At 41.0% G+C, this 27,181-nt stretch overlaps 1 protein-coding gene across 3 annotated transcripts in view; it reads right to left on the bottom strand.

Annotated features, from left to right (window-relative positions):
• The window catches only part of adcy8 (adenylate cyclase 8 (brain)), a 190,134-nt gene that overhangs the window by 43,430 nt on the left and 119,523 nt on the right, over positions 1-27,181 (bottom strand). The window contains exons 8-11 of one of the 3 annotated variants that reach the window (XM_055867574.1): positions 23,679-23,876; positions 16,868-16,968; positions 16,057-16,258; positions 5,192-5,281 (exon numbers count right to left, since the gene is read on the bottom strand). In XM_055867574.1, coding sequence (XP_055723549.1) covers positions 5,192-5,281; positions 16,057-16,258; positions 16,868-16,968; positions 23,679-23,876 — 591 coding nt within the window. The remainder of the gene's footprint in view (positions 1-5,191; positions 5,282-16,056; positions 16,259-16,867; positions 16,969-23,678; positions 23,877-27,181) is intronic. The other 2 variants (XM_055867575.1, XM_055867576.1) reach the window with 2 other exon arrangements.

Raw genomic sequence — 27,181 nt, 5'->3', positions numbered from 1 at the left:
GGGTTAAAGAAACATTTCAGAAACTTTGAACATCCAACGGAGCACCATTAAATCCATTATTAAATAATTGAAAGAATTTAGCACCACAACAAACCTGCCAAGAGAAGGCCGCCCACCAAAACTCCCGGACCAGGCAAGGAGGACATTCATCAGAGAGGCAACAAAGATAACCCTGAAGGAGCTCCATAGCTCTACAGTGGAGATTGGAGTATCTGTCCATAGAACCACTTTAAACCGCACACTCCACAGAGCTGGGCTTTACGACGGAGAGGCCAGAAAAAAGGCATTGCTTAACTTCTTTCAGCTAGGGGGCAGAATTTTTATGTTTGGAAAAATAACGTTCCCAAGGTAAACAGACTATTTCTCAGGCTCAGATATTAGAATATGCATATATTGACAGATTAGAATAGAAAACTCTAAAGTTTCCAAAACTGTCAAAATATTGTCTGTGAGTATAACAGAACTGATTTTGCAGGCGACAACCTGAGGAAGTCCAACCCGGAAGTGCATTTCTTTTTTTGTATCCCTGTTCCATTGCTTGCCCGTCCTCCATTTAAAGGGGTATCAACCAGATTCCATTTCCAATGGCTTCCTCAGGCTGTGACCAGGCTTTAGACATAGTTTCAAGCTTTTATTTTGAAAAATGAGCGAGATTTATCAAAACGCGTCAGGTGTCCTTTGATTAGTTCCTGCGCAGGAGAGATGTGGCTCGACATTTTCTTTCTCTGTAGTATTGAACAGTTTACCGTCCGGTTGAAATATGATCGATTATGTATGTTAAAAACAACCTGAGGATTGATTATAAAAAACCTTTGACATGTTTCTAAGAACATTACGGATACTTTTTTGGAATTTTCGTCTGCCCTTCAGTACCGGAACAAGCTTGTGGTTTTCTGAACATAACGCGCAAACCAAATGGCGTTTTTTGGTTATAAAACTAATCTTTATCGAACAAAAATAACATTTATTGTGTAACTGGGAGTCTCGTGAGTGCAAACATCCGAAGATTATCTAAGGTAAGCGATTAATTGTATTGCTTTTCTGACTTTCGTGATCAAGCTAATTTAAGGCTAGCTGTTCTAGCAGTGATTGATACACTCACAAACGCTTGGATTGCTTTCACTGTAAAGCATATTTTCAAAATTTGACACGATAGGTGGATTAACAACAAGCTAAGCTGTGTTTTGGTATATTTCACTTGTGATTCCATGATTATAAATATTTTTAGTATTATTTTTAAATTTGGTGCTCTGTAATTCAACAGTTGTTTACGAAAATGATCCCGTAAAAGGGATCCGTGCGGCAAGAAGTTAACCTGTTGGGGATGGGGGCGCTGTTTAGACTATTTATGCTAATTTGGTAATTTTTTAAACGGCTTCCCACAAAATCCTTGATCGTACAATATGCATATTATTATTATTATTGGATAGAAAACAGTCTATAGTTTCTATAGGAGTTGAAATTTTGTCTCTAAGTGGAACAGAGCCCATTCTACAGCAATTTCCCTGACATGGATTCAGATTTCAGAAATGTTGGCCACTGTTCTGAAGTCAGTTAAAACGGCACTGATATTGCTATGACTATACGGACACTTCTTACGTCTTCCCCTGGATGCCTTTACGTGATGACGATTCCAATGGGGTCGATTGCGCGTTCACAGGCCCCACAAATGAAAAAACCGTGAAGCTAGTCATTCTTTTGGAGCTGCGTCATGCGCCTAGAGGACACCGGCCCGCTCCTGTTCCAAGCATTAGTGAAGGGGGTAATATTACTCGGGTCATGTTTCTACTCGTTATGGGAGTTAAAAACATAATAAGGTAGTTAATTTAAAGCGTTTTATAGCAATTTATATCCGTTTAGTGCGATTTTGGGACATTTATTTTTGCAACGATGTGAATAGTTGGGCACGCTTTTCAGTTCATCCCGAACGCAGTAGGCATTTCCACATGGCAAGAGGACAGCTTTCCACCAAAAGACGATTGCTCTCAAGAAAGGATCCTTTGCCCGAGATACTGATGGAAGAACAGCTCAAGGTAGGACATTTTTATTATGATAAATCGTGTTTCTGTCGAAACATTTTAGTGGCATAGGACGCCATGTTTTATGACGTAGCTTCGCTAGGCGCAAACTGTATTGAAAAGTAAGGATAAATTAAAAAATGTTATTCCGCAATTGTATTAAGAATTAAATTGTCTATCAATCCCTGTCCACCCTATATTTTTTAGTCACGTTTATGAGTATTTATGTATAAGAGTAGATCACTGTCTAAGTGGCGCAAGGACTTTTTCTTTACCAGCTTGTCTACATTTCACATTGTCTAACCATGATTTTGGTGGCTAAATATAAACATTTGCGATCAAACTCTATATGGAATGTGTAATATGATGTTACAGGAGTGTCATCGGAAGAATTCTGAGAAGGTTAGTGAAAAAATTAATATCTTTTGGCGATGTTGACTTTTATCGCTCACTTTGGCTAGAATCAATGCTGGGCTGCTATGTGCTATGTGTTACGCTAATATAACGATTTATTGTGTTTTCGCTGTAAGACACTTAGAAAATCTGAAATATTGTCTGTATTCACAGGATCTGTGTCTTTCGATTCGTGTATGCTCTGTATTTTTACGAAATGTTTGATGATTAGTAAGTAGGTAAACACGTTGCTCTAAGTAGTTTTTCTATTCCATTTGTGACGGTGGGTGCAATTGTAACCTATGCCATCTACCTGAAATATGCACTTTTTTCTAACAAAACCTATCCCATAGCATAAATATGTTATCAGACTGTCATCTAATGAGTTTTTTTGTTGGTTAGGGGCTATAAATATCTTAGTTTAGCCGAATTGGTGATGGCTACTGGTGTTGGTGGACAAATAAAAGATGGTGGATTATGCTAATGTGTTTTTAGGTAATAGATGTACATCTTTACATATTGTGTCTTCCCTGTAAAACATTTTAAAAATCGGACATGTTGACTGGATTCACAAGATCTGTGTCTTTCATTAGCTGTATTGGACTTTAATTTGTGAAAGTTAAATATTTTAAAAAAAATATTTTTTTTGAATTTCGCGGCACTGGTTTTTCAGTGGGGGGGGGGGGGGTGTGCCGCTAGCGCCACGCTGATCCTAGACAGGTTAAAGAAAAAAAATAAGCAAACACGTTTGGTATTCGCCAAAAGGCATGTGGGAGACTCCCCAAACATATGGAAGAAGGTACTCTGGTCAGATGAGACTAAAATTGAGCTTTTTGGCCATCAAGGAAAATGCTATGTCTGGGGCAAACCCGGCACCTCGCATCACCCCGAGAACTCCATCCCCACAGTGAAGCATAGTGGTGGCAGTATCATGCTGTGGGGATGTTTTTAATCGGCAGGGACTGGGAAACTGGTCAGAATTGAAGGAATGCTGGATGGCGTTAAATACAGAAATTCTTTAGTGAAACCTGTTTCAGTCTTCCAGAGATTTGAAACTGGGATGGAGGTTCACCTTCCAGCAGGAGAATGACACTAAGCATACTGCTAAAGCAACACTCACGTGGTTTAAGGGGAAACATTTAAATGTCTTGGAATGGCCTAGTCAAAGCCCAGCCCTAAATCCAATTGAGAATCTGTGGTATGACATAAAATTGCTGTATACCAGCGGAGCCCATCCAACTTGAAGAAGCTGGAGCTGTTTTGCCTTAAATGGGCAAAAATCCCAGTGACTAGATGTGCCAAGCTTATAGAGACATACCCCAAGAGACTTGCAGCTGTAATTGCTGCAAAAGGTGGAAAGTACAAAGTATTGATTTTGGGGGGGTGAATAGTTATGCTAGCTCAAGTTTTCTGTTTTTTTTTTGTCTTAGTTCTTGTTTTTTCACAGGAAAAACATATTTTGCATTTTCAAAGTGGTAGGCATGTTGTGTAAATCAAATGATACAAACCCCCCAAAAATCTATTTTAATTCCAGGTTGTAAGGCAACAAAATAGGAAAAATGCCAAGGGGGTGAACACTTTTGCAAGCCATTGTATTTATTTATTATTGTAATATTTTTATTCCAATTTTCCCGGGGTGTTAATAGCTGTATGAATTTGAAAGTCATTACATTTCTCCTACCCTTCCTTTCAGCTGTCCCAGATTTCCCCTTTAATGAAAATAATACAGTAAAAGGGCAAAAAAAACACTTAAATCCAGGAAATTATTTTATTTAATGAGCTGGAAATATATTGGGATTTTGATTTCAATGTTGTGCATTAAAGTCCTATTCATTTCCTGAGTTGAAATGGCATTGACGCAAGCCACGGACTTGAGTGATGAAAAGATAAACACTACATGACCAAAAGTATGTGGAAACATGCTCGTTGAACATTTTATTCCAAAATCATGGGCATTAATATGGAGTTGGTCCCCCTTTTGCTGCTATAACAGCCTCCACTCTTCTGGAAGGCTTTCCACGATATTTTGGAACATTGCTGCGTGTACTTGCTTCCAATCAGCCACAAGAGCATTAGTGAGGTCAGGCACTGATGTTGGGCGATTAGGCCTGGCTCGCATTCAGTGTTCCAATTCATCCCAAAAGTGTTCAATGGTTGAGGTCAGGGCTCTGTGCAGGCCAGTCAAGTTCTTCCACACTGATCTTGACAAACCATTTCTGTATGGACCTAGCTTTGTGCACGGGGGCATTGCCATGCTGAAACAGGAATGGGCCTTCCCCAAACTGTTACCACAAAGTTGGAAGCACAGAATCGTCTAGAATGTCATTGTATGCTGTAGAGTTAAGATGTCCCTTCACTGTAACTAAGGGGCCTAACTCGGACCATGACAAACAGCCCCAGTCCATTACTCCTACTCACGCTAACTGTACAGCTGGCACTAAGCATTCGGGCAGGTAGGGTTGTACTGGCATCCGCCTAACCCAGATTCGTCCATCAGACTTTCAAGATGCACTGCTAGCTATGAATTCTGAGGGTGTTTGTATGTTTAGGTAAAAATTCTAATAATGTCCCGTTTGGAATATTGGCAAGTAGAGGAGGCACACATGTGCCTACGTGGCTGGATAACATGTTATCTTAGTTTCACCCTGTTAAGTGTTCCCCTGAAATACTAAATTACTATATAATGCCATGTTAATACCATATTGTTAGTACTGTAGTTAGTGTTACTACACAGGTATAAGACCAACTTAATGTAAAGTATTACTGTCTAGTACAGTTACCTCAGGGTACAGGCAGATGTCAGGGATGGTGGTGGATGTGTTGAAGGTCTGGTTGCTGAAGGTGCTGGACTTGTCAAAATCACACCACAGCTGCAAGAGAGGAACAGAGAGAGATCAGTGGTGTACATTATTGTCTCTATAAATAATAAGTGTATGCATACTCGATCAGTGAATGAATACTCAAATACAGGCACATGCAGAGAGCACGAGCTCCTGCCCCACCATTCATCAAGTATATATATTTTGTATACCATTGTCATTGTTGTTAGGAACACACTGCCCCCAAGTCATCGTGACATTGTCAAGATCACCACCCACATCCCTACCCGGTCCTGGTCTGCCCTGAACGGAGCTCACATGCACCCGGTGTGCCTTTTTTCCCAGCTTGCCCTGTACGGAGATTACGGAGATATCCAAACATGCATGGCTTGATATTTTTATTTATTTTACCTTTATTTAACTAGGCAAGTCAGTTAAGAACAAATTCTTATTTTCAATGACGGCCTAGGAACAGTGGGTTAACTGCCTGTTCAGGGGCAGAACGACAGATTTGTACCTTGTCAGCTCGGGGATTTGAACTTGCAACCTTTCGGTTACTAGTCCAACGCTCTAACCACTAGGCTACCCGGCCGCCCCGATATGCGGTCACCGGTCAGGTGTCTGTAGCAAGCCACCTACAGTTGAAGTCGAAAGTTTACATACACCTTAGCCAAATACATTTAAACTCAGTTTTTCGCAATTCCTGACATGTAATCCTAGTACAAATTCCCTGTTTTAGGTCAGTTAGGATCACCACTTTATTGTAAGAATGTGAAATGTCAGAATAATAGTAGAGATAATGATTTATTTCAGCTTTTACTTCTTTCATCACATTCCCAGTGGGTCAGAAGTTTACATACACTCAATTAGTATTTGGTAGCATTGCTTTATATTTGTTTAACTTGGATCAAACGTTTCCGGTAGCCTTCCACAAGCTTCCCACAATAAGTTGGGTGAATTTTGGCCCATTCCTCCTGACGGAGCTGGTGTAACAGTCAGGTTTTTAGGCCTTCTTGCTCGCAAACGCTCTTTCAGTTCAGGTGATTTTAATTTGGACCCTCAAGTTCTAAGCAAAACAACCACAAAACAAATACAAAACACTGTAAAAACACCAGCAAATCATCTCCAATTCATTTTAATTTTGGAAATACGTTCAAATGTATGTGATAGTATACAAATGAAAGCAAGGTTTGACATTATTGTGTTTTTGTCAAATATATTTGTTTGGGCTTCTTGTGGTCAACTTCTTGCGGTCAATTTGCAGTTTACAAATTATTTGTAATTATTTTCAGGCCCCCTTACCATCCACTCAAGAAAAATGTTGATGATCCCAGATTTAAATCATCAATATTCGGTATGGCTGGCTGAGAGCCTACATGCAGCAGAGAGACAGAAAGACTTGGGGGGGAAATTCAGACCCGAGTTATGCGTGCGTAAAAGGAACTTCATTCCCTTTTTATGCACTTTTCTCTCTCTACACATATTCTGACCTTGAACTTAAGCAAGGGTTAACACATGTGCCAGCCAGATATTCAGTTTGGGGTGGAGTTTACAGAAATGGAGGTGTGGCAGAGGTGTGTCTACAGATATGCTGTGTTCTGACCTTGACTTAATTCTACCACCTTTACACATGAGGAAACCACGAATAAGGTTGAGTGAACCTGTTGGTTCCAAGTAGAAAAACATCTACTTGCTCCCCCCCCCCCAATATAAATTACACACACAGTAATTTATAAATTGGTAAGAGCTATTGATAAGCGCAAGGTAAATGAGTAAACAGAATATGTATTAGTTGTCCTGCTTCCCCTATTTCACCATGTTCATACTGCTTTTCTTTATTCTACAGCTACAAAAGTCTTTCTCAATCAGTTCACTGTTGAGTGCCTCTAGGCTGTAGGTGCTAAAAGCATACAGTACGTAGACCTTGCAACCTCGCAGACTAATGATGCGTATTTCACAAGCTTAGATGGAAGTAATGACTTGCAAGCAATGTTGCTCTGATCTTGAAAAGAGAAGAACATTGCCTCCAGAAGGTAAATTGGGGTCAGTAGGTTCAGCTGTGAATCTATTGCTGGGCAAAGAACCATTCGTTTAGATTAGGTATAGAAAGAGGGCCCTGTATTTCAGGATGTAGATTTGAACTGGCCCAATACCATTGAGAGATATTATCTACTATGTGAGAACCCCTTACCAAACCAGCTCTGACTGTGCTGTAAAGCTGTGATGTTGTGAGGTTGGACACAGGTGTAGAGAAGAGACCAGACAAGGAATCAGTGGTTAAGGATAAACATAAATACTTTACTGATAAACAGTAGCTGCAGGATCACAGTACACTGGGAAAAACATACACTAAGTCTTGAAAACTCACTCAGGAAACAAACACATATGGTAAACAATTCCAGCTTCTGCAAAGGAAACTAGAAAACACCTGTTTTAAAAGGGAAATCATAATGAGTAATAGGACACACCTGAGTGTCGTTAATGTCTCTAGCACGGTCTCTGCCGCCCTCTGGTGACAGGTGGAACAATGACAACCTGAGTGTCGTTAATGTCTCTAGGACGGTTTCTGCCTCTCTCTGGTGACAGGTGGAATCATGACATAAGGCATCTCATAATCACCTCTGGTTGTACTCACAATGTGCCCTTATTCTTGACCTCCTTTCCTCACTGACCTACTTTTGACCTTGTCTAGTCTGTAGACGACTTTGTGTTTTTAAAAAAAATGTTTATGTCTACCATGACCTGAACTTGTGAATCCCTCTCCCTTTCATCTTTGGTGATGTTTTTTGCCTATTGGGCACCATTGTAAATGAGATCTGGTTCCCAGTTGACCCACCAGGTTAAATAAATGAATAAAGAATTGGAAATAATCAAAAATGAATCCCATTTCTAATTGTCCTTTCCAGCACAATTCCTTCTGGGACATTGAATTTAATTTACTGGCGAACATGCATAAAGATAGAAGAATACAGATATAACATAAGCACAGAGTTTTTATACTATGGTCCGTGACATGGTTTTAATTCACCCACAAATCAGCACAATCATTTTTTTTTTCGTTTTTTCCAATCTGGAAGCTAGAAATGGGATCATGTACAGTTGTGGCCAAATATAGACACCTTTGTACTTTTCTCAAATAATTATCTTTCTTCAAAAATGGTCTCCACACCTTGTTATTGGATTTTCAACATTGCAGAACCAACTTTATTTTTTGTAAACTTTGTAAACTTAAGTTTATATAGTAGTTTTGCTCTTCTGCAGCAAACAGCTCTAATTCTTCAATGTTCGTGGGGTTCCCTCCACCAACTGTGGTTTTCAGCTCTCGCCATAGGTTTTAGATGTGATTCAGATCTGGCCATTCCAGATTTTTTTCCTGAACAATTCCAGGATGTTTTTTCTGTGTTTGGGGTTGTTGCCCTACCGGAAGACCCACAACCTTCAACAGAGACACTGTTTTTGGACACTGAATTGAACATAGCACTCCAAAATACCTTGATAGTTTGCTGATTTTATGATGTCTTGCACATCATTATCAAACCTCCCCCATAATTGATTGTAGGGAGAATTATTTTCTTTGAACTCTTCATTTTGTTGTTGGAGACACAAGAAAGCCTGATTGAACTTCTCAAAAACCCACCTAAATAAGCCTAAATCCTGGGGGAAATGTTATGTGTATCAATGAAACAACGTAAGATCTCTTTGGCATTAAAGATCAGTGCTGTTTACTGAAGACCAAATTAAGCATTCAATGAAAATAACACCTTCCCGACAATCAAACATGAGGAGGTTTGATAATGCTGTAGGGTTGCTTTTCTGCCTCTTGTACTGGGTCTCCATTGAATCTTGCGGGTCTTCCAGCAGGATAACGACCCTAAACACACATCAAAAAGCACCCAGGAATGGTTAAAAAGAGATGCTGGACTGTTCTGGAGTAGCCAGCGAAGAGTCCAGATCAGAATCGTATCCAAAACCTATGGCGAGATCTGAAAACAGCAGTTGGTGGAGGGATTCCCTCAAATATTGAAGAATTAGATCAGTTTACTGCTGAAAAATGGGCCAAATTGCCAGTAGAAAGGTCAATGATGACTACAAGAAGCGTTTGTCTGCAGTTATCTTGGTCAAAGGATGTGCAACCAAGTACTAGCTCTGGGGTGCCGAATAATTGTGTCCATGCCATTTCTCTTTATTTTCTTAAGTTTACAAAAATAAAGTTGGTTCTGCAATGTTGGAAATCCAATAACAATGTGTGGTGACCCACAATCCATAAGACTGCTGAACAATTAATCATATGGCCAACCCCCCCCCCCCCCCCCCCCATTGTTTTTTCCCCCTGCTACTCGCTGTTTATTATCTATGCATAGTCAGTTTACCCCTACCTACATGTACAAATTACCTCAACTAACCTGTACCCCCGCACATTGACTCGGTACCGGTACCCCCTGTACAGTTGTAGTCGGAAGTTTACATACACTTAGGTTGGAGTCATTACAACTCGTTTTTTCAGACACTCCACAAATTTCTTGTTAACAAACTATAGTTTTGGCAAGTCGGTTAGTACATCTACTTTGTGCATGACACAAGTCATTTTTCCAACAATTGTTTACAGACAGATTATTTCACTGATAATTCATTGTATCACAACTCCAGTGGGTCAGAAGTTTACATACACTAAGTTGACTGTGCCTTTAAACAGCTTGGAAAATTCCAGAAAATGTTGTCATGGTTTTAGACGCATCTGATAGGCTAATTGACATCATTTGAGTCAATTGGCAGTGTACCTGTGGATGTATTTCAAAGCCAACCTTCAAATTCAGTGCCTCTTTGCTTGACATCATGGGAAAATCAAAAGAAATCAGCCAAGACCTCAGAAAAAAAAATTGTAGACCTCCACAAGTCTGGTTCATCCTTGGGAGCAATTTCCAAACGCCTGAAGGTACCACATTCATCTGTACAAACAATAGTACGCAAGTATATACACCATGGGAACACAGCTGTCATACCGCTCAAGAAGGAGACGCGTTCTGTCTCCTAGAGATGAACATACTTTAGTGCGAAAAGTACAAATCAATCCCAGAACAGCAGCAAAGGACCTTGAGAAGATTCTGGAGGAAACAGGTACAAAAGTATCTATTTCCACAGTAAAACGTGTCCTATATCGACATAACCTGAAAGATCGCTCAGCAAGGAAGAAGCCACTGCTCCAAAACCGCCGTAAAAAAGCCAGACTATGGTTTGCAACTGCACATGGGGACAAAGATCGCACTTTTTGGAGAAATGTCCTCTGGTCTGATGAAACATAAATAGAACTGTTTGGCAATAATGACCATCGTTATGTTAGAAGGAAAAAGGGGGACAATTGCAAGCCGAAGAACACCACCCCAACCGTGAAGCACGGGGATGCCAGCATCATGTTGTGGGGATGCTTTGCTGCAGGAGGGACTGGTGCACTTCACAAAATAGATGGCATCATGACGCAGGAAAGTTATGTGGATATATTGAAGCAACATCTCAAGACATCAATCAGGAAGTTAATGCTTGGTCGCAAATGGGTCTTCCAAGTGGACAATGACCCCAAGCATACTTCCAAAGTTGTGGCAAAATGGCTTAAGGACAACAAAGTCAAGGTATTGGAGTGGCCATCACAAAGCCCTGACCTCAATCCTATAGAAAATGTGTGGGCAGAACTGAAAAAGCGTGTGCGAGCAAGGAGGCCTACAAGCCTGACTGTTACACCAGCTCCACTTATTGTGGGAAGCTTGTGGAAGGCTACCTTAAATGTTTGACCCAAGTTAAACAATTTAAAGGCATTGCTACCAAATACTAACTGAGTGTATGTAAACTTCTCACCCACTGGGAACCCACTGGACAGTAGAGTCTCACAACTCAATTGCTGGTTGAAAACAGTTTTCTGCCCCTCCCAAAAGATAGAATTTGTAGATAATTGGCCCTCTTTCTGGGACTCACCCACAAACAGGACCAAGCCTGACCTGCTGAGGAGTGACGGACTCCATCCTAGCTGGAGGGGTGCTCTCATCTTATCTACTAACATAGATAGGGCTCTAACTCCCCTAGCTACACAGTGAAATAGGGTGCAGGCCAGGCAGCAGGCTGTTAGCCAACCTGCCAGCTTAGTGGAGTCTGCCAATAGCACAGTCAGTGTAGTCAGCTCAGCCATCCCCATTGAGACTGTGTCTGTGCCTTGACCTAGGTTGGGCAAAACTAAACATGGCGGTGTTCGCCTTAGCAATCTCATTAGGATAAAGACCTCCTCCATTCCTGCCATTATTGAAAGAGATCGTGATACCTCACATCTCAAAATAGGGCTACTTAATGTTAGATCCCTCATTTCAAAGGCAGTCATAGTCAATTACCTAATCACTGATCATAATCTTGATGTGATTGGCCTGACTGAAACATGGCTTAAGCCTGATGAATTTACTGTGTTAAATGAGGCCTCACCTCCTGGTTACACTAGTGACCATATCCCCCGTGCATCCCGCAAAGGCGGAGGTGTTGCTAACATTTACGATAGCAAATTTCAATTTACAAAAAAAAAAATGACGTTTTCGTCTTTTGAGCTTCTAGTCATGAAATCTAAGCAGCCTACTCAATCACTTTTTATAGCTACTGTTTACAGGCCTCCTGGGCCATATACAGCGTTCCTCTCTGAGTTCCCTGAATTCCTAGCAGACCTTGTAGTCATAGCAGATCATATTCTAATTTTTGGTGATTTTAATATTCATATGGAGAAGTCCACAGACCCACTCCAAAAGTCTTTCGGAGCCATCATCGACTCAGTGTGTTTTGTCCAACATGTCTCTGGACCTACTCACTGCCACATTCATACTCTGGACCTAGTTTTGTCCCATGGAATAAATGTTGTAGATCTTAATGTTTTTCCACATAATCCTGGACTATCGGACCACCATTTTATTACGTTTGCAATCAATTGCAATTGCATCAAAAGTCATGCTATAAATTCACAGACAACACAAAAATTCCTTGATGCCCTTCCAGACTCCTTCTGCCTACCCAAGGACGTCAGAGGACAAAAATCAGTTAACCACCTAACTGAGGAACTCAATTTAACCTTGCGCAATACCCTAGATGCAGTTGCACCCCTAAAAACGAAAAACGTTTGTCATAAGAAACTAGCTCCCTGGTATACAGAAAATACCCGAGCTTTGAAGCAAGCTTCCAGAAAATTGGAACGGAAATGGCGCCACACCAAACTGGAAGTCTTCCGACTAGCTTGGAAAGACAGTACCATGCAGTACCGAAGAGCCCTCGCTGCTGCTCGATCATCCTACTTTTCCAACTTAATTGAGGAAAATAAGAACAATCTGAAATGTCTTTTTGATACTGTTGCAAAGCTAACTAAAAAGCAGCATTCCCCAAGAGAGGATGGCTTTCACTTCAGCAGTAATAAATTCATGAACTTCTTTGAGGAAAAGATCATGACCATTAGAAAGCAAATTACGGACTCCTCTTTGAATCTGCGCATTCCTCCAGGGCTTAGCTGTCCTGGATCTGCACAGCTCTGCCAGAGCCTGGGATCGGGAGAGACACTTAAGTTTTTTAGTACTATATCTCTTGACACAATGATGAAAATAATCATGGCCTCTAAACCTTCAAGCTGCATACTGGATCCTATTCCTACTAAACTACTGAAAGAGCTGGTTCCTGTGCTTGGCCCTCCTATGTTGAACATAATAAACAGCTCTCTATCCACCGGATGTGTACCAAACTCACTAAAAGTGGCAGTAATAAAGCCTCTCTTGAAAAAGCCAAACCTTGACCCGGAAAATATAAAAAACTATCGGCCTATATCGAATCTTCCATTCCTCTCAAAAATTTTAGAAAAAGCTGTTGCGCAGCAACTCACTGCCTTCCTGAAGACAAACAATGTATACGAAATGCTTCAGTCTGGTTTTAGACCCCATCATAGCACTGAGACTGCACTTGTGAAGGTGGTAAATGACCTTTTAATGGCGTCAGACCGAGGCTCTGCATCTGTCCTCGTGCTACTAGACCTTAGTGCTGCCTTTGACACCATCGATCACCACATTCTTTTGGAGAGACTGGAAACCCAAATTGGTCAACACGGACAAGTTCTGGCCTGGTTTAGATCTTATCTGTCGGAAAGATATCAGTTTGTCTCTGTGAATGGTTTGTCCTCTGACAAATCAACTGTACATTTCGGTGTTCCTCAAGGTTCCGTTTTAGGACCACTATTGTTTTCACTATATATTTTACCTCTTGGGGATGTTATTCGAAGACATAATGTTAACTTTCACTGCTATGCGGATGACACACAGCTGTACATTTCAATGAAACATGGTGAAGCCCCAAAATTGCCCTCGCTAGAAGCCTGTGTTTCAGACATAAGGAAGTGGATGGCTGAAAACTTTCTACTTTTAAACTCGGACAAAACAGAGATGCTTGTTCTAGGTCCCAAGAAACAAAGCGATCTTCTGTTAAATCGGACAATTAATCTTGATGGTTGTAAAGTCATCTCAAATAAAACTGTGAAGGACCTCGGCGTAACTCTTGACCGTGATCTCTCTTTTGACGAACATATCAAGACTGTTTCAAGGACAGCTTTTTTCCATCTACGTAACATTGCAAAAATCAGAAATTTTCTGCCCAAAAATGATGCAGAAAAATTAATCCATGGATTTGTTACTTCTAGGTTAGACTACTGCAATGCTCTACTTTCCAGCTACCCGGATAAAGCACTAAATAAACTTCAGTTAGTGCTAAATACGGCTGCTAGAATCCTGACTAGAACCAAGAAATTTGATCATATTACTCCAGTGCTAGCTTCCCTACACTGGCTTCCTGTTAAGGCAAGGGCTGATTTCAAGGTTTTACTGTTAAACTATAAAGCGTTACATGGGCTTGCTCCTACCTATCTTTCCGAGTTGGTCCTGCCGTACATACCTATACGTACGCTACGGTCACCAGACGCAGGCCTCCTAATTGTCCCTAGAATTTCTAAGCAAACAGCGGGAGGCAGGGCTTTCTCCTATAGAGTTCCATTTTTATGGAACGGTCTGCCTACCCATGTGAGAGACGCAGACTCGGTCTCAACCTTTTAGTCTTTACTGAAGACTCATCTCTTCAGTAGGTCATATGATTGAGTGTAGTCTGGCCCCGAAGTGTGAAGGTGAACGGAAAGGCTCTGGAGCAACGAACCGCCCTTGCTGACTCTGCCTGGCCGGTTCCCCTCTCTCCACTGGGATTTTCTGCCTCTAACCCTGTTACAGGGGCTGAGTCACTGGCTTACTGGTGCTCTTTCATGCCGTCCCTAGGAGGGGTGCGTCACTTGAGTGGGTTGAGTTACTGACGTGAACTTCCTGTCTGGGTTGGCGCCCCCCTTGGTTTGTGCTGTGGTGGAGATCTTTGTGGGCTATACTCTGCCTTGTCTCAGGATTGTAAGTTGGTGGTTGAAGATATCCCTCTAGTGGTGCGGGGGCTGTGCTTTGGCAAAGTGGGTGGGGTTATATCCTTCCTGTTTGGCCCTGTCCGGGGGTATCTTCGGATGGGGCCACAGTGTCTCCTGACCCCTCCTGTCTCAGCCTCCAGTATTTATGCTGCAGTAGTTTATGTGTCGGGGGGCTAGGGTCAGTTGGTTATACCTGGAGTACTTCTCCTGTCTTATCCAGTGTCCTGTGTGAATTTAAGTATGCTCTCTCTAATTCTCTCGTTCTCTCTTTCTTTCTCTCTCTCTGAGAACCTGAGCCCTAGGACCATACGTCAGGACTACCGGGCATGATGACTCCTTGCTGTCCCCAGTCCGCCTGGCCTTGCTGCTGCTCCAGTTTCAACTGTTCTGCCTGCGGTTACGGAACCCCTACCTGTCCCAGACCTGCTGTTTTCAACTCTTAATGATCGGCTATGAAAAGCCAACTGACATTTATTCCTGATTATTATTTGACCATGCTTGTCACTTATGAACATTTTGAACATCTTGGCATAGTTCTGTTATAATCTCCACCCGGCACAGCCAGAAGAGGACTGGCCACCCCTCATAGCCTGGTTCCTCTCTAGGTTTCTTCCTAGGTTTTGGCCTTTCTAGGGAGTTTTTCCTAGCCACCGTGCTTCTACACCTGCATTGCTTGCTGTTTGGGGTTTTAGGCTGGGTTTCTGTACAGCACTTCGAGATATTAGCTGATGTACGAAGGGCTATATAAAATAAACTTGATTGATTGATGAAAGAAATAAAAGCTGAAATTAATCATTCTCTCTATTATTTTGACATTTCACATTCTTAAAAAAAAGTGGTGATCCTAACTGACCTAAGATTGGGACTTTTTACTAGGATTAAATGTCAGGAACTGTGAAAAACTGAGTTGAAATGTATTTGGCTAAAGGTGTATGTAAACTTCTCGACTTCCACTGTATATAGCATCTTTATTGTTCTTTTATTGAGTTACTTTTAACTTTTATATTTTGTTTATTTAGTAAATATTTTCTTAACTCTATTTCTTGAACTGCATTGTTGGTTAAGGACTTGTAAGTAAGCATTTCACGTTAAGGTCTACACCTGTTGTATTCGGGGCATGTGACAAATAACATTTGATTTGACTTTTTTTTACTTATTTGAGAAGAAATTGAGATTTATTTAAGTAAATTGCAAATGTGCCAATACATTTGGCCACAACTGTATACTGTGCAAGTGCAGATCCTTTTTTTTATAGAACAGTAACGGAGAGCAAGCTACAATGCACCTAACTTAGGAAACAAGGCATTTGTAGTTAGAGAATGGAGGCCGGCCACCATCTTTGTGTACATCTGCTGTGTAAATGTCTGGCTAAACTCACAATGTTGATCATGGCCGCCAGGAAGTTGATGAGGATGGAGACAAAGACGATGACGTTGCGGGCCATGTAGGTCTCATTGATCCAGCAGCAGGACTTTCGCAGGACCAACGGCAGACACTTGTAGTCCTCCGCCGTGGTCACCAGGACTAGGAATGAGTGCAGGACGATGAGCACCGAAAACTGGATCACCATGGTAACCATCCTGCAGAGATGAGCAATGGAAGGTAGATAAAGTGATCCAATCGCAGCTCTGGACAATAGCACTAAGGCCGCTGAAAAATGTATGGCGACAGTATAATGTTTCAATTAAATACAGGTGAAAACAGTGAAAAGAGTTGGTGATGTGACCGTTGCAGCAACGTTGAAGGTGGGAGAGCATTAATCACATTATGGGATTTGATTGAACTATAGACGACTCCTGACAGTTCGAGACTGTCAAGACTATGTGCCATTGTCTCTTCATTCTTACTCAACCGCAGTGCCATGGGTGGAGTCATCACTCTATCTGACGTAAGACAATAAACCAGTGCAACAAACTAGAGCACGCCATTATCCAAACCAATTAAAAATTATGTGGAAAACTGTAGCGCACTTCAAATGAGTGTGCACTTATAAGTAGTGTCCTTATTCTAAGTGTATTTATCAGGAGTCGACCTCATCCACTTTCCCCCACCCCTAGGAGTTCAGTGTTGCAATATTCTGGTAACTTTCCAAAAATGTACAGGTTTTCTAGAAATCCAGATTGAACAATTCCTGGAAACTTTAGGAATGTTACCGGAATTCTGCAATCCTACAGCTGTCCCTCTATTACCTGGCAGAAGGCAGCAGGCTCTGAATGGCCGTGATGAAGATGAGCACGATGAAGGAGCACACCAGGTTGGACTTGAACACTTCGTCCCTCATTTGGGAATACTGCACAGTGAGGGGAAGGGAGTACAAGAAAAGGAAATACAAGAAAAGAAGAAAGAGGGGTTTAAGAGACACACAAGGCCATACGAAAATCTCTAGCTCCACATTTCAATGCCACGACAGACACAGTCACGTCACAGTTCCACCACAAGCGTTAGAGAGATAGAGGTAGAAATAGGAGAGCAGAAGGAGGCTAGCTGGGGATTCTGGGGATGAGGCAGAGGTTGGGGACTGTAAAGTGATTATTCAAGAAGCAAGATACTAAACCACCACAACCACAACTAGTTAAGGTCACTGAACAAAGAGGAAAACTCCATGTACGAATGGTGTTTGGATTTTGCGTGTACAGCTTGTTATGTTTGGCAATACTGTCAAAACAAACGCATTTGCAAGTGCTGTTAGCAGTAGCAGCGGTGGCAAGTGATGCTAGATACTAGTAGCATCTGCTAGCTAATATATTCCAAGCCTTCACATATCGTTGCCGGCGAGTCACCATGCAGAGCTGGCTGACATGTATGAGAAATCTCTGTCCTTTAACGACTGGATTTGCCCTTTGACATCTCGCACCATGACACCCTATCCAAGGTTATATTAGTTAACTATTAACTATACCGAACAAAAATGTAAACACAACATGCAACAATTTCAATGATTTTACTGAGTTACAGTTCAAATAAGGAAATTGAAATAAATTCATTAGGCCTTAATCTATGTATTTCACATGACTGGGCAGGGGCATAGCCATGGGTGGGCCTGGGAGGGCATGGGCATAGCCATGGATGGGCCTGGGAGGGCATAGGCCCACCCACTTGAGAGACTGTCCCACTCACTGGGGATTAAGGCCCAGCCAATCATAATGAATTTTTCCCCAAAAAAGGGCTTTATTATAGACAGAAATTCTCCTCAGTTTCATCAGCTGTCCGGTTTGCTGGTCTCAGGTGCAGATGACGCCGGGTATGGAGGTCCTGGGCTGGCGTGGTTACACGTGGCCTGAGGTCAGTTGGACATACAGCCAAATTCTCTAAAACGATGTTGGAGGCAGTTTATGGTAGAGAAATGAACATTCAATTATCTGTCAAATTCTGGTGGACATCCCTGCAGTCAGCAAACCAAAACAACTTGAGACATCTGTGGCATTGTGTTGTGTGACAAAACTGCACATTTTAGAATGGCCTTTTATTGTCCCCAGCACAAGGTGCATCGGTGTAATGTTCATGCCGTTTAATCAGCTTCTTGATATACCACACCTGTCAAGTGGATGGAATACCTTGGAAAAGGAGAAATACTCACTAACAGGGATGTAAATAAATTTGTGCACAACATTTGAGAGAAATAAGCTTTTTGTGCCTATGGAACATTTCCGGGATGTTTAATTTCAGCTCATGAAATCATGGGTCCAACACTACATGTTGCGTGTATATTTTTGTTCAGTATACAACTGAAACGAAAAATAATTTTCAAAATTTAAAAAAACAACATGTTCAGTTTAAAAAATAAACATTTATTTTGAGCAAAATTCTAATGGGGTTTTCTAACTATTTTTTGAATGGGATTTTCAGGCTTCAATCTGGCACGTCCTATTGAGATTGGACGCGTTTGAATGATAAGGCTCAAGCAACCGTCTGTAAACGAAAGTTGAGGAGTGAAATCGGGGGAGGTGCGACAGCCAAAGTCGGACACTAATGTGGTTTTCCAACAGCAAAGCTCTGAACAAAATGGTAGTGTTGCCATTGTTTATAAAACTATTTTCCCTTCTTCCTATGTCTCCAACCCCCATATCACACACTCACAAACTGAAATAATATGTGTGTACATTTTACAATCAATTAGTGAGAGGGAGAAAGAGAAAGAGACTCAAATATCATATTCATTTGTATCTATCCAGACACAATCACAAACTAAACCCTAAATCCTACTCCCTATGCACTTGTGGAGATTATTTGTCACATGCTTCCTAAACAACAGTATAGAGTTAAAGATAAAGACTTTGTTAAAATCATAATTTCTTTCCGCAATATTAAGCTGATCCACCCCTAAAAAAAAAAATTTAAAAAAAGAAAGTGACAAGGAATAAATACACTGCGAATAACGAATAACAATAACAATTAAAAATAACATGGCTATATAGAGGGAGAACCAGTGCCGAGTTGATGTGCTGTGGTACGAGGTAATTGAGGTAGCTATATACATATATCGTAGGGGTATAGTGACTAGGCAATAGGATAGATAATAGACAGTAGCAGCAGTGTATGTGGTGAGTATGACAGTGTGTGAGTGTGTGTGTGTGTAGCGTCAGTATGCATGTGTGCGCGTGTTGTGTGTGTGGGTGTATGCAGTGTGTGGGTGTATGTGTGTGTGTGTGTATGTATGTGTGTGTGTGTATAAGCAACATGGTGAAACTTCCACATAGCCTATCAGAGGGCTATTACCATATTTCTTACACCTGTCAAATCCTCTCAGAACTCCACAAGTGCAAAAGGCGTAGGGTTTAGGGGTATATTAGGGATTGGGCCCATGTCTTTGATCACATTTGCGTGGGTCAAACAAGAAAACCCTAATGATTGGTTGACTACAGAACCTCCCACAATGTAAGCCCTGGCTGCAGGATGAAGTTGGTGAAGAGCAACTGCAGAAACTTGACCTTTGATCACATGGTTTTTGTAAAGTTCATACAGTCGACATGTAGGCGCAAGTATCTCCATAATGCAACTCACTTTGAAAGGCGGTGACCGATTTGTCAAAAGTGATCTGCTCGAAAGCGCCAAATGACTTAATACATTTAAAGGTAGACTCAACAAGATGTGTCCAAGAGCAGCAAAGCAGATATTGGGCAAGTTCGAGCGGACATATTTTGTCTAGTCGGTGACCATTGTTGGTCACTGCCTTTCAAAGTGTCTTGTATTATGGGGATAAACATTTTCCAATTTGTGCCTACATGTTGACTGCATGAACGTTACAAAAACCATGTGATCAGGTCATGCCATTTTTGATGACGTCGCCCTCAAGTCACTGCAGTTGCTTCTCCACCAACTGCACCATGCAGCCAACGCCTGGTTAGTGAGCGACATTATCTGTCAAATCAATACTTAGGGTGTTTTCGGTTGACCCACGTGACCAAAGACGTGACTGAAACCGTAACCAACTTTTCTGCAATTCTAAAGCTACAGGCAGAACGGCGGATACAAATGAAATTATATTTGAGACCTCTCTCGAACCAATTAATTGTACACACATTATGTTTTCAGTTTGTGAGTGTGAGTTTATTTCTACATTTATAAAGAGCAACGTTTATAAGCAATAGCAGCGATGTTGACACTGCCTTGTTGATCCACACCTTGCTGCTGGAAAACCCCTACAGTGTCCGACTTTTGACTGTCGCAGATGCACCTCCCCCGATTTCACTCCTCGACTTTTGTCTAGAGTTGCCTTCATTTGCGTTACTACTCGAACACACCCAATGAGTTGAGCATGACACACGGCTCTCACAGTCACACAGTATCTGCGCATGTGGAAGGGTGCGCTTCGCGCCGTTACAACACGGTAGCTCCGGGACCAAGAGAGTGGAGAAGTTTAGCCTCTTACTGTGGAAATTGACTCACTACTACTGTTTACTTTGTGCATCTACGTCATCTCGCTGAGTCTACCTTTGAACCTAACCTTTGACCTGACAAATCCCCTTATGCATTACTGCCCCACAGTGGCAAGAAGTGACATCCTCAAAAAAACAAAAACACATAAATGGCTCCTAGTCACCCACACAGGCTACTTTCTGTCCCTAACACTAAAACTAAATAATATAAAAATGAAATAGATTTTTTTTTAATAAAACGTATACTAAATAAAAATGAGTAAATCAGATCTGAAAACAAAATACTTTGTAAATCTTAAAATGAATAGAAATAAAAACTAATATAAAAACACAAAACTATAATAACCTTGACACACTGCCCCCTTTCTCTGTCTCTTCCTCAAAGGGTGCTGGGGAAATTAGCAAGAGGATGCTTCATGTTTGTCACGACTAGACCAAAAATAAACACATTCAAAAGCAACTCACTGGGCATTGGGTAGATATGAACCGAAAAGGGGTGGGGACTTGAAATGTTTAACTTAAGATGGTTGCACGATAAAAGGGAAACACAGGTAAGGGGCAAAGGTCAACTCAAAGGTCAAGGGTGTAGAAAAGTGGCTTTAGTCATGGAACAAAAAGTAAGAAGGAAAAATAAACAGCAAAAAAGCTGAACATGTCAACTTTTTCAACAAGGTTTTAAAGGAGAACAGGTCCATGGCATGGATATTTGGTCATGAGTAAACTTAAGGGGATTCTTCATTCTTGGAAAAGTCAATCAGCCTTTTGGTAAAAAACACTTTAATTAGCGACCTACCCTAAAATTATCAGTAAAAAAATTATCAAGTTATTCTCTGAATTATTTAAATTAGATATCAGTCATTGATCCAAATGCACTGTAAGTATAAGATCTGTGCAGTTTAAAAAGTATTTCTGAATTAAATGTTATTAGCCTTTAGGATAGTTTTCAAATAAGGTATGCAGATGCTAGATCTGATCTAACAGAAGCCAAAATATGCCATCCTGCAAAATGAGGACTAAAGGCCTGTATTCAAACCAATGCAGATCAACAACATTGCACAGCAATTGAATATTTATACTATATCGGAAGTATAACTGCGGTAACAGAAAACCAATCCCGACTCCTACTTTCCCTGGCACTGTTTCCAAATGGAAACGTTTAAGAATTTGTGGCACAAATCCCATTCAAGTCATGGTACTGATATTAGCATATGTAGAGCATCATGTCCAAATCCTACAAAGTACCTAAAATTGATTGTGAAGCTCGACAAAATCACGTACAGATTATTTGAACAGAATCTGCGAAAAATTCTAACATCGGTACCAGGACTTGAATGGGATTTGTGCCACACGTTAGCGTTTGGAAACAGCAGTTTGTAAATTTAGGGCGGCAGGTAGTCTAGCTGTTATGGTGTTGGGCCAGTAACTGAAAGGTTGTCTGTTTGAATATTCGAGCTGACAAGGTGAAAATCTGTTGCTGTGCCCATGAGCAATGCACTTAATCCTAAATTGCTCCTGGGTGTGCTGACCTACGATGGCCGACCCTGTAAAACACCACGTCACTGCACCTACAGTTGAAGTTGGAAGTTTACATACACCTTAGCTAAATACATTTAAACACAGTTTTTCACAATTCCTGACATTTAGTCCTAGTAAAAAATCTCTGTCTCAAGTCAGTTAGGATCACCACTTTATTTTAATAATGTGAAATGTCAGAATAATAGTAGAGAGTGACTTATTTCAGCTTTTATTTCTTTCATCACATTTCCAGTGGGTCAGAAGTTTACATACACTCAATTAGTATTTGGTAGCATTTCCCTTAAATTGTTTAATTTGGGTCAAACGTTTCGGGTAGCCTACCACAAGCTTCCCACAATAAGTTGGGTGAATTTTGGCCCATTCCTTGCTCGCATACCTTTTCAGTATGCTTAGGGTCATTGTCCATTTGGAAGACCCATTTGCGACCAAGCTTTAACTTCCTTACTGATGTCTTGAGATGTTGCTTCAATATGTCCACATAATTTTCCTGCCTCATGATGCCATCTATTTTGTGAAGTGCACCAGTACTTGCGTACTATTGTTTGTACAGATGAACGTGGTACCGTCAGGCGTTTGGAAATTGCTCCCAAGGATGAACCAGACTTGTGGAGGGCTACGATTTTTTTCTGATATCTTGGCTGATTTCTTTTGATTTTCCCATGATGTCAAGCAAAGATGCACTGAGTTTGAAGGTAGGCCTTGAAATACATCCCCAGGTATACCTCCAATTGACTCAAATGATGTCAATTGGCCTGTCAGAAACTTCTCAAGCCATGATGTCATTTTGTGTAATTTTCCAAGCTGTTTAAAGGCACAGTCAACTTAGTGTATGTAAACTTCTGACCCACTGGAATTGTGACACAGTGAATTATAAGTGAAATAATCTGTATGTAAACAATTTTTGGAAAAATGACTTGTGTCAGGCACAAAGTAGATGTCCTAACCGACTTGCCAAAACTATAGTTTGTTAACAAGAAATTTGTCCAACCTAAGTGTATGTAAACTTCCGACTTCAACTGTGTATATATATATATATATTTGTTAGCTGTTACCGCAGTTACACATCTGAATCACAGGTTCACAGTCAATCGTAGTGCGATGTCATTTATCTACATTGGTTTGAATCCCAACCTATAAGACTACTGCTGTGTGTTGTACTCATCAATCCAACTTTAAGCAATATAATAATCATTGTGGCGTGACTCCTAACTTCAATTTAAATAACATTTTCACTTAGTCTCCCATTGACATCAATGCATGACTAATAGACAATTGTACTTAAAAGTAGAAGTTAAAAACTTGCCGAAATTTGAATACAAATAGATTTATTTTATAAATAAAATATTTCTCAATGTATTTATGTTGCTTTTATTTACTGTTCTCTCAAAAATGAATGTGACATGACCCATGCAAGTGTGCAGTTTTGTGTTTGTTAAGAAATGAAAAACATGCTTCTATATTAGTGAGGGATTTGGTAGGTGAAGTTCCTTTAGCTTACTCATGATAAAAATACAAATAAATTATTTGGAAATTGATATCTAGTATAGATATTAAATGAAAAAAGGAAATCTGTCTTAACCCCAGCTACCTTTTCTTCCAGGCTGGAGTCTTTAAACATCAGTGAGAAATGCTTGATATGCTCTCTTCTCAACTTATCACCACTCCGTAAGTCGATGGCACTCTCTATTCCTTTGTTAATTTCCTCAGGACCAGAGTTGATATGCAAAGCTTGTGCAAGATGGTTTGGAAGCAGATTTATAGAATTTCTTGTTAGGGCAGCCAGAGTCTAGGGGAAAGCACATGCAAATATAATACATCTACCTGTCCTGTTTTAATTTGGTTACAAAAATAAGAACATACATACACAAATTATAAAAACTCAAACTAAACCAAAATGCAACAGTCTCGATTAAATAGACAAAATCAGAAGTGAATGCATCTCAAACGCATTCATTTCAATTTTTCTGTGATGGCAACAGTTGTGACAACAACATAAAAAGCTCACGTACACACAGGTAGAATACAGTTGTCTAGAATAATTCATGATCAGTATATTGCACATAATACAAAAGAAACAAGAAAAAACGAATCTGACCAAATTAACAAAAACACTGTAAAAAAATGTTGAGTGACAAACATGAAGAGATAGCATACACACCATTCAAAACTCCACCACATTCTTTAACAAAGCTTCTACTGACACTGACTCAACATCTGCTGAATAAACTCCTACTGATACAACTTCTACTGAGAATGACTCAACTCCTAACCCTTATTGAGACCGACTCAACTCCTGCTGACTCAACTCCTACTGAGAATGACTCAACTCCTACTGAGATTGACTCAACTCCTACTGAGATTGACTCAACTCCTACTGAGATTGACTCAACTCCTACTGAGATTGACTCAACTCCTACTGAGATTGACTCAACTCCTACTGATTGACTCAACTCCTATTGACAATGACAACAACGCAATTCTTATTTAGACTGAGAGTGAACTGGTCAGGACGAGACAGACAGCTTTTCTGGTACTGGCGAAATTATGCATCAGCATCATTTTTATGGATATACTGTATATCCATAAAGGCAATCTCAACGCTGTGTGTTACAGGGAAGAAATCCTCCTCATGTGGTACCCTTCCTGCAGGCTCATCCTGACATGACCCTCCAGCATGACGCATTTTATGTACGTGATTCCCTGCAAGACAGGGACGGCAGTGTTCTGTTATGACCAGCGAAGAGCCCGGATCTCAATCCCATTGAGCACGTCTGGGAACTGTTGGATCAGAGGGTGAGGGCTACGGCCATTCCCCCCAGAAATGTCCGGGAAGTTTCAGGTGCCTTGGTGGAAGAGTGGGGTATCATCTCACAGGAGGAGATGCACTGTAGTACTTAATGCAGCTGGTGGCCAAACCAGATACTGACTGTTACTTTTGATTTTGACCCCCCTTTGTTCAGGGACACATTATTCCAGTTCTGTTAGTCACATGTCTGTGGAACGAACTTGTTCAGTTTATGTCTCAGTTGTTGAATGTTGTTATGTTCATACAAATATTTAAACAACTTAAGTTTGCTGAAAATAAACGCAGTTGACAGTAAGAGGATGTTTCTTTTTTTGCTGAGTTTAGGAAGAAGCAAGGAAGAAGCCACTGCTCCAAAACAGCCATAAAAATGCCAGACTACGGTTTGCAACTGCACATGGGGACAATGTCCTCTGGTCTGATGAAACATAAATAGAACTGTTTGGCATTAATGACCATCGTTATGTTAGAAGGAAAAAGGGGGAGTATTGCAAGCCGAAGAACACCATCCCAACCGTGAAGCACGGGGGTGGCTACATCATGTTGTGGGGGTGCTTTGCTGCAAGAGGGACTGGTGCACTTCACAAAATAGATGGCATCATGAGAAAGGAAAATTATGTGGATATATTGAAGCAACATCTCAAGACATCAGTCAGGAAGTTAAAGCTTGGTCACAAATGGGTCTTCCAAATGGACAATGACCCAAAGCATACTTCCAAAGTTGTGGCAAAATGGCTTAAGGACCACAAAGGCAAGGTATTGGAGTGGCCATCACAAAGCCCTGACCTCAATCCTATAGAAAATTAGTAGGCAGAACTGAAAAAGTGGGTGCGCGTATAGAGGCCTACAAACCTGACTCAGTTACACCAGCTTTGTCAGGAGGAATGGGCCAAAATTCACCCAACTTATTGTGGGAAGCTTGTGGAAGGCTATGTTTGACCCAAGCTAAACAATTTAAAGGCAATGCTACCAAATACTGCCTGTTCACCCCGTTACCATCCAGAAGGCAATGTCAGTACAGGTGCATCAAAGCTGGGACCGAGAGACTGAAAAATATAAGCTTTTCAAGGCCATCAGACTGTTAAACAGCCATCACTAACGCTGTGAGACTGCTGCCTACACACAGACTTTAAATCATTGGCCACTTTAATAAATGGATCACTAGTCACTTTAATAATGTTTACATATCTTGCATTACTCATCTCATATGTATATACTATATTTTTTACCATCTATTGCATCTTGCCTATGCTGCTCGGTCATTGCTCATCCATATATTTATAAATATATATTCTTATTCCAATACTTCCCTTAGATTCTTTTGTGTACTACTGTAGGTAGTTGTTGTGGAATTGTTAGATTACTTGTTAGATATTGCTGCACTGTCAGAACTAGAAGCACAAGCATTTTGCTACACTCACAATAGCATCTGCTAACCATGTGTATGTGACCAATAAAATGTGATTTGATAAGTCTGGTTCATAGAGATATGATTACTGCGTACAATAGCTGTAGGATCAGCAAAAGCATTCATGGCAGTAAGAGGGACATACATTTGGCTACTAACATTGTGTCTTCCAGCGCCCCTGGGATAATGTACATTTGCTGAAGCATTATGACAACTAAGCGACACAATGGTAGGGATTAACTGAGCTATTCTTGGGTAATTGATAAGTCATCGTCTCAACGCAGCCTTATAATGCTGTGTAAGGATACAGGAACCCAAAGGATTTGGGTGGATCCCATCCTCCTTATAATATGAGCTCTGTTTCCAGAAGGTATCAGAATTGTCATTAAATGTTACACCCACAGAGCTGCAATAGTCTCGTAGCCAGTTATGGAGAGCTAAACGTCTGCTGAAACATTCAATACCACAATTGAAGGAGGGCAGAGGGACAGATATTATGGGGTGTTTGTTGGTGTCAAATAGTGACCCAATCAGTTTGTTAAAACCCATCTTCAGCTGTTCTGAGCTGCCCTTCATAATGCCATTCGACCCCACATGAGCCGTGACAGTATTATCTCCCAGTGACTGACTCAGAGCCTCGGGAAGCAACCTGGTGATATCCTGAACTTTTGCCCCAGGAAAACAGTCTTTTCCCCAGGTACAGATATATGCCTCACCATCGAACTCCCTATCACAATAGCCGTAATGATCCGGCCTCTGCCGTGTCTCGAAGCTGACTGCGGGGCCAGAGCCACATAACTCGCCTGAGAGGAGGGCTGCTGAGACGCCGGCTGCGTGCAGGCCACAACAGCCAAAGGGACAGAAGTCTGATCCAGAGAGC

The sequence above is a fragment of the Salvelinus fontinalis genome, chromosome 17, assembly GCF_029448725.1.
Source record: "Salvelinus fontinalis isolate EN_2023a chromosome 17, ASM2944872v1, whole genome shotgun sequence".
In the NCBI taxonomy this organism is placed as follows: domain Eukaryota; kingdom Metazoa; phylum Chordata; class Actinopteri; order Salmoniformes; family Salmonidae; genus Salvelinus; species Salvelinus fontinalis.
This window is presented reverse-complemented; position numbering and strand designations above follow the sequence as displayed.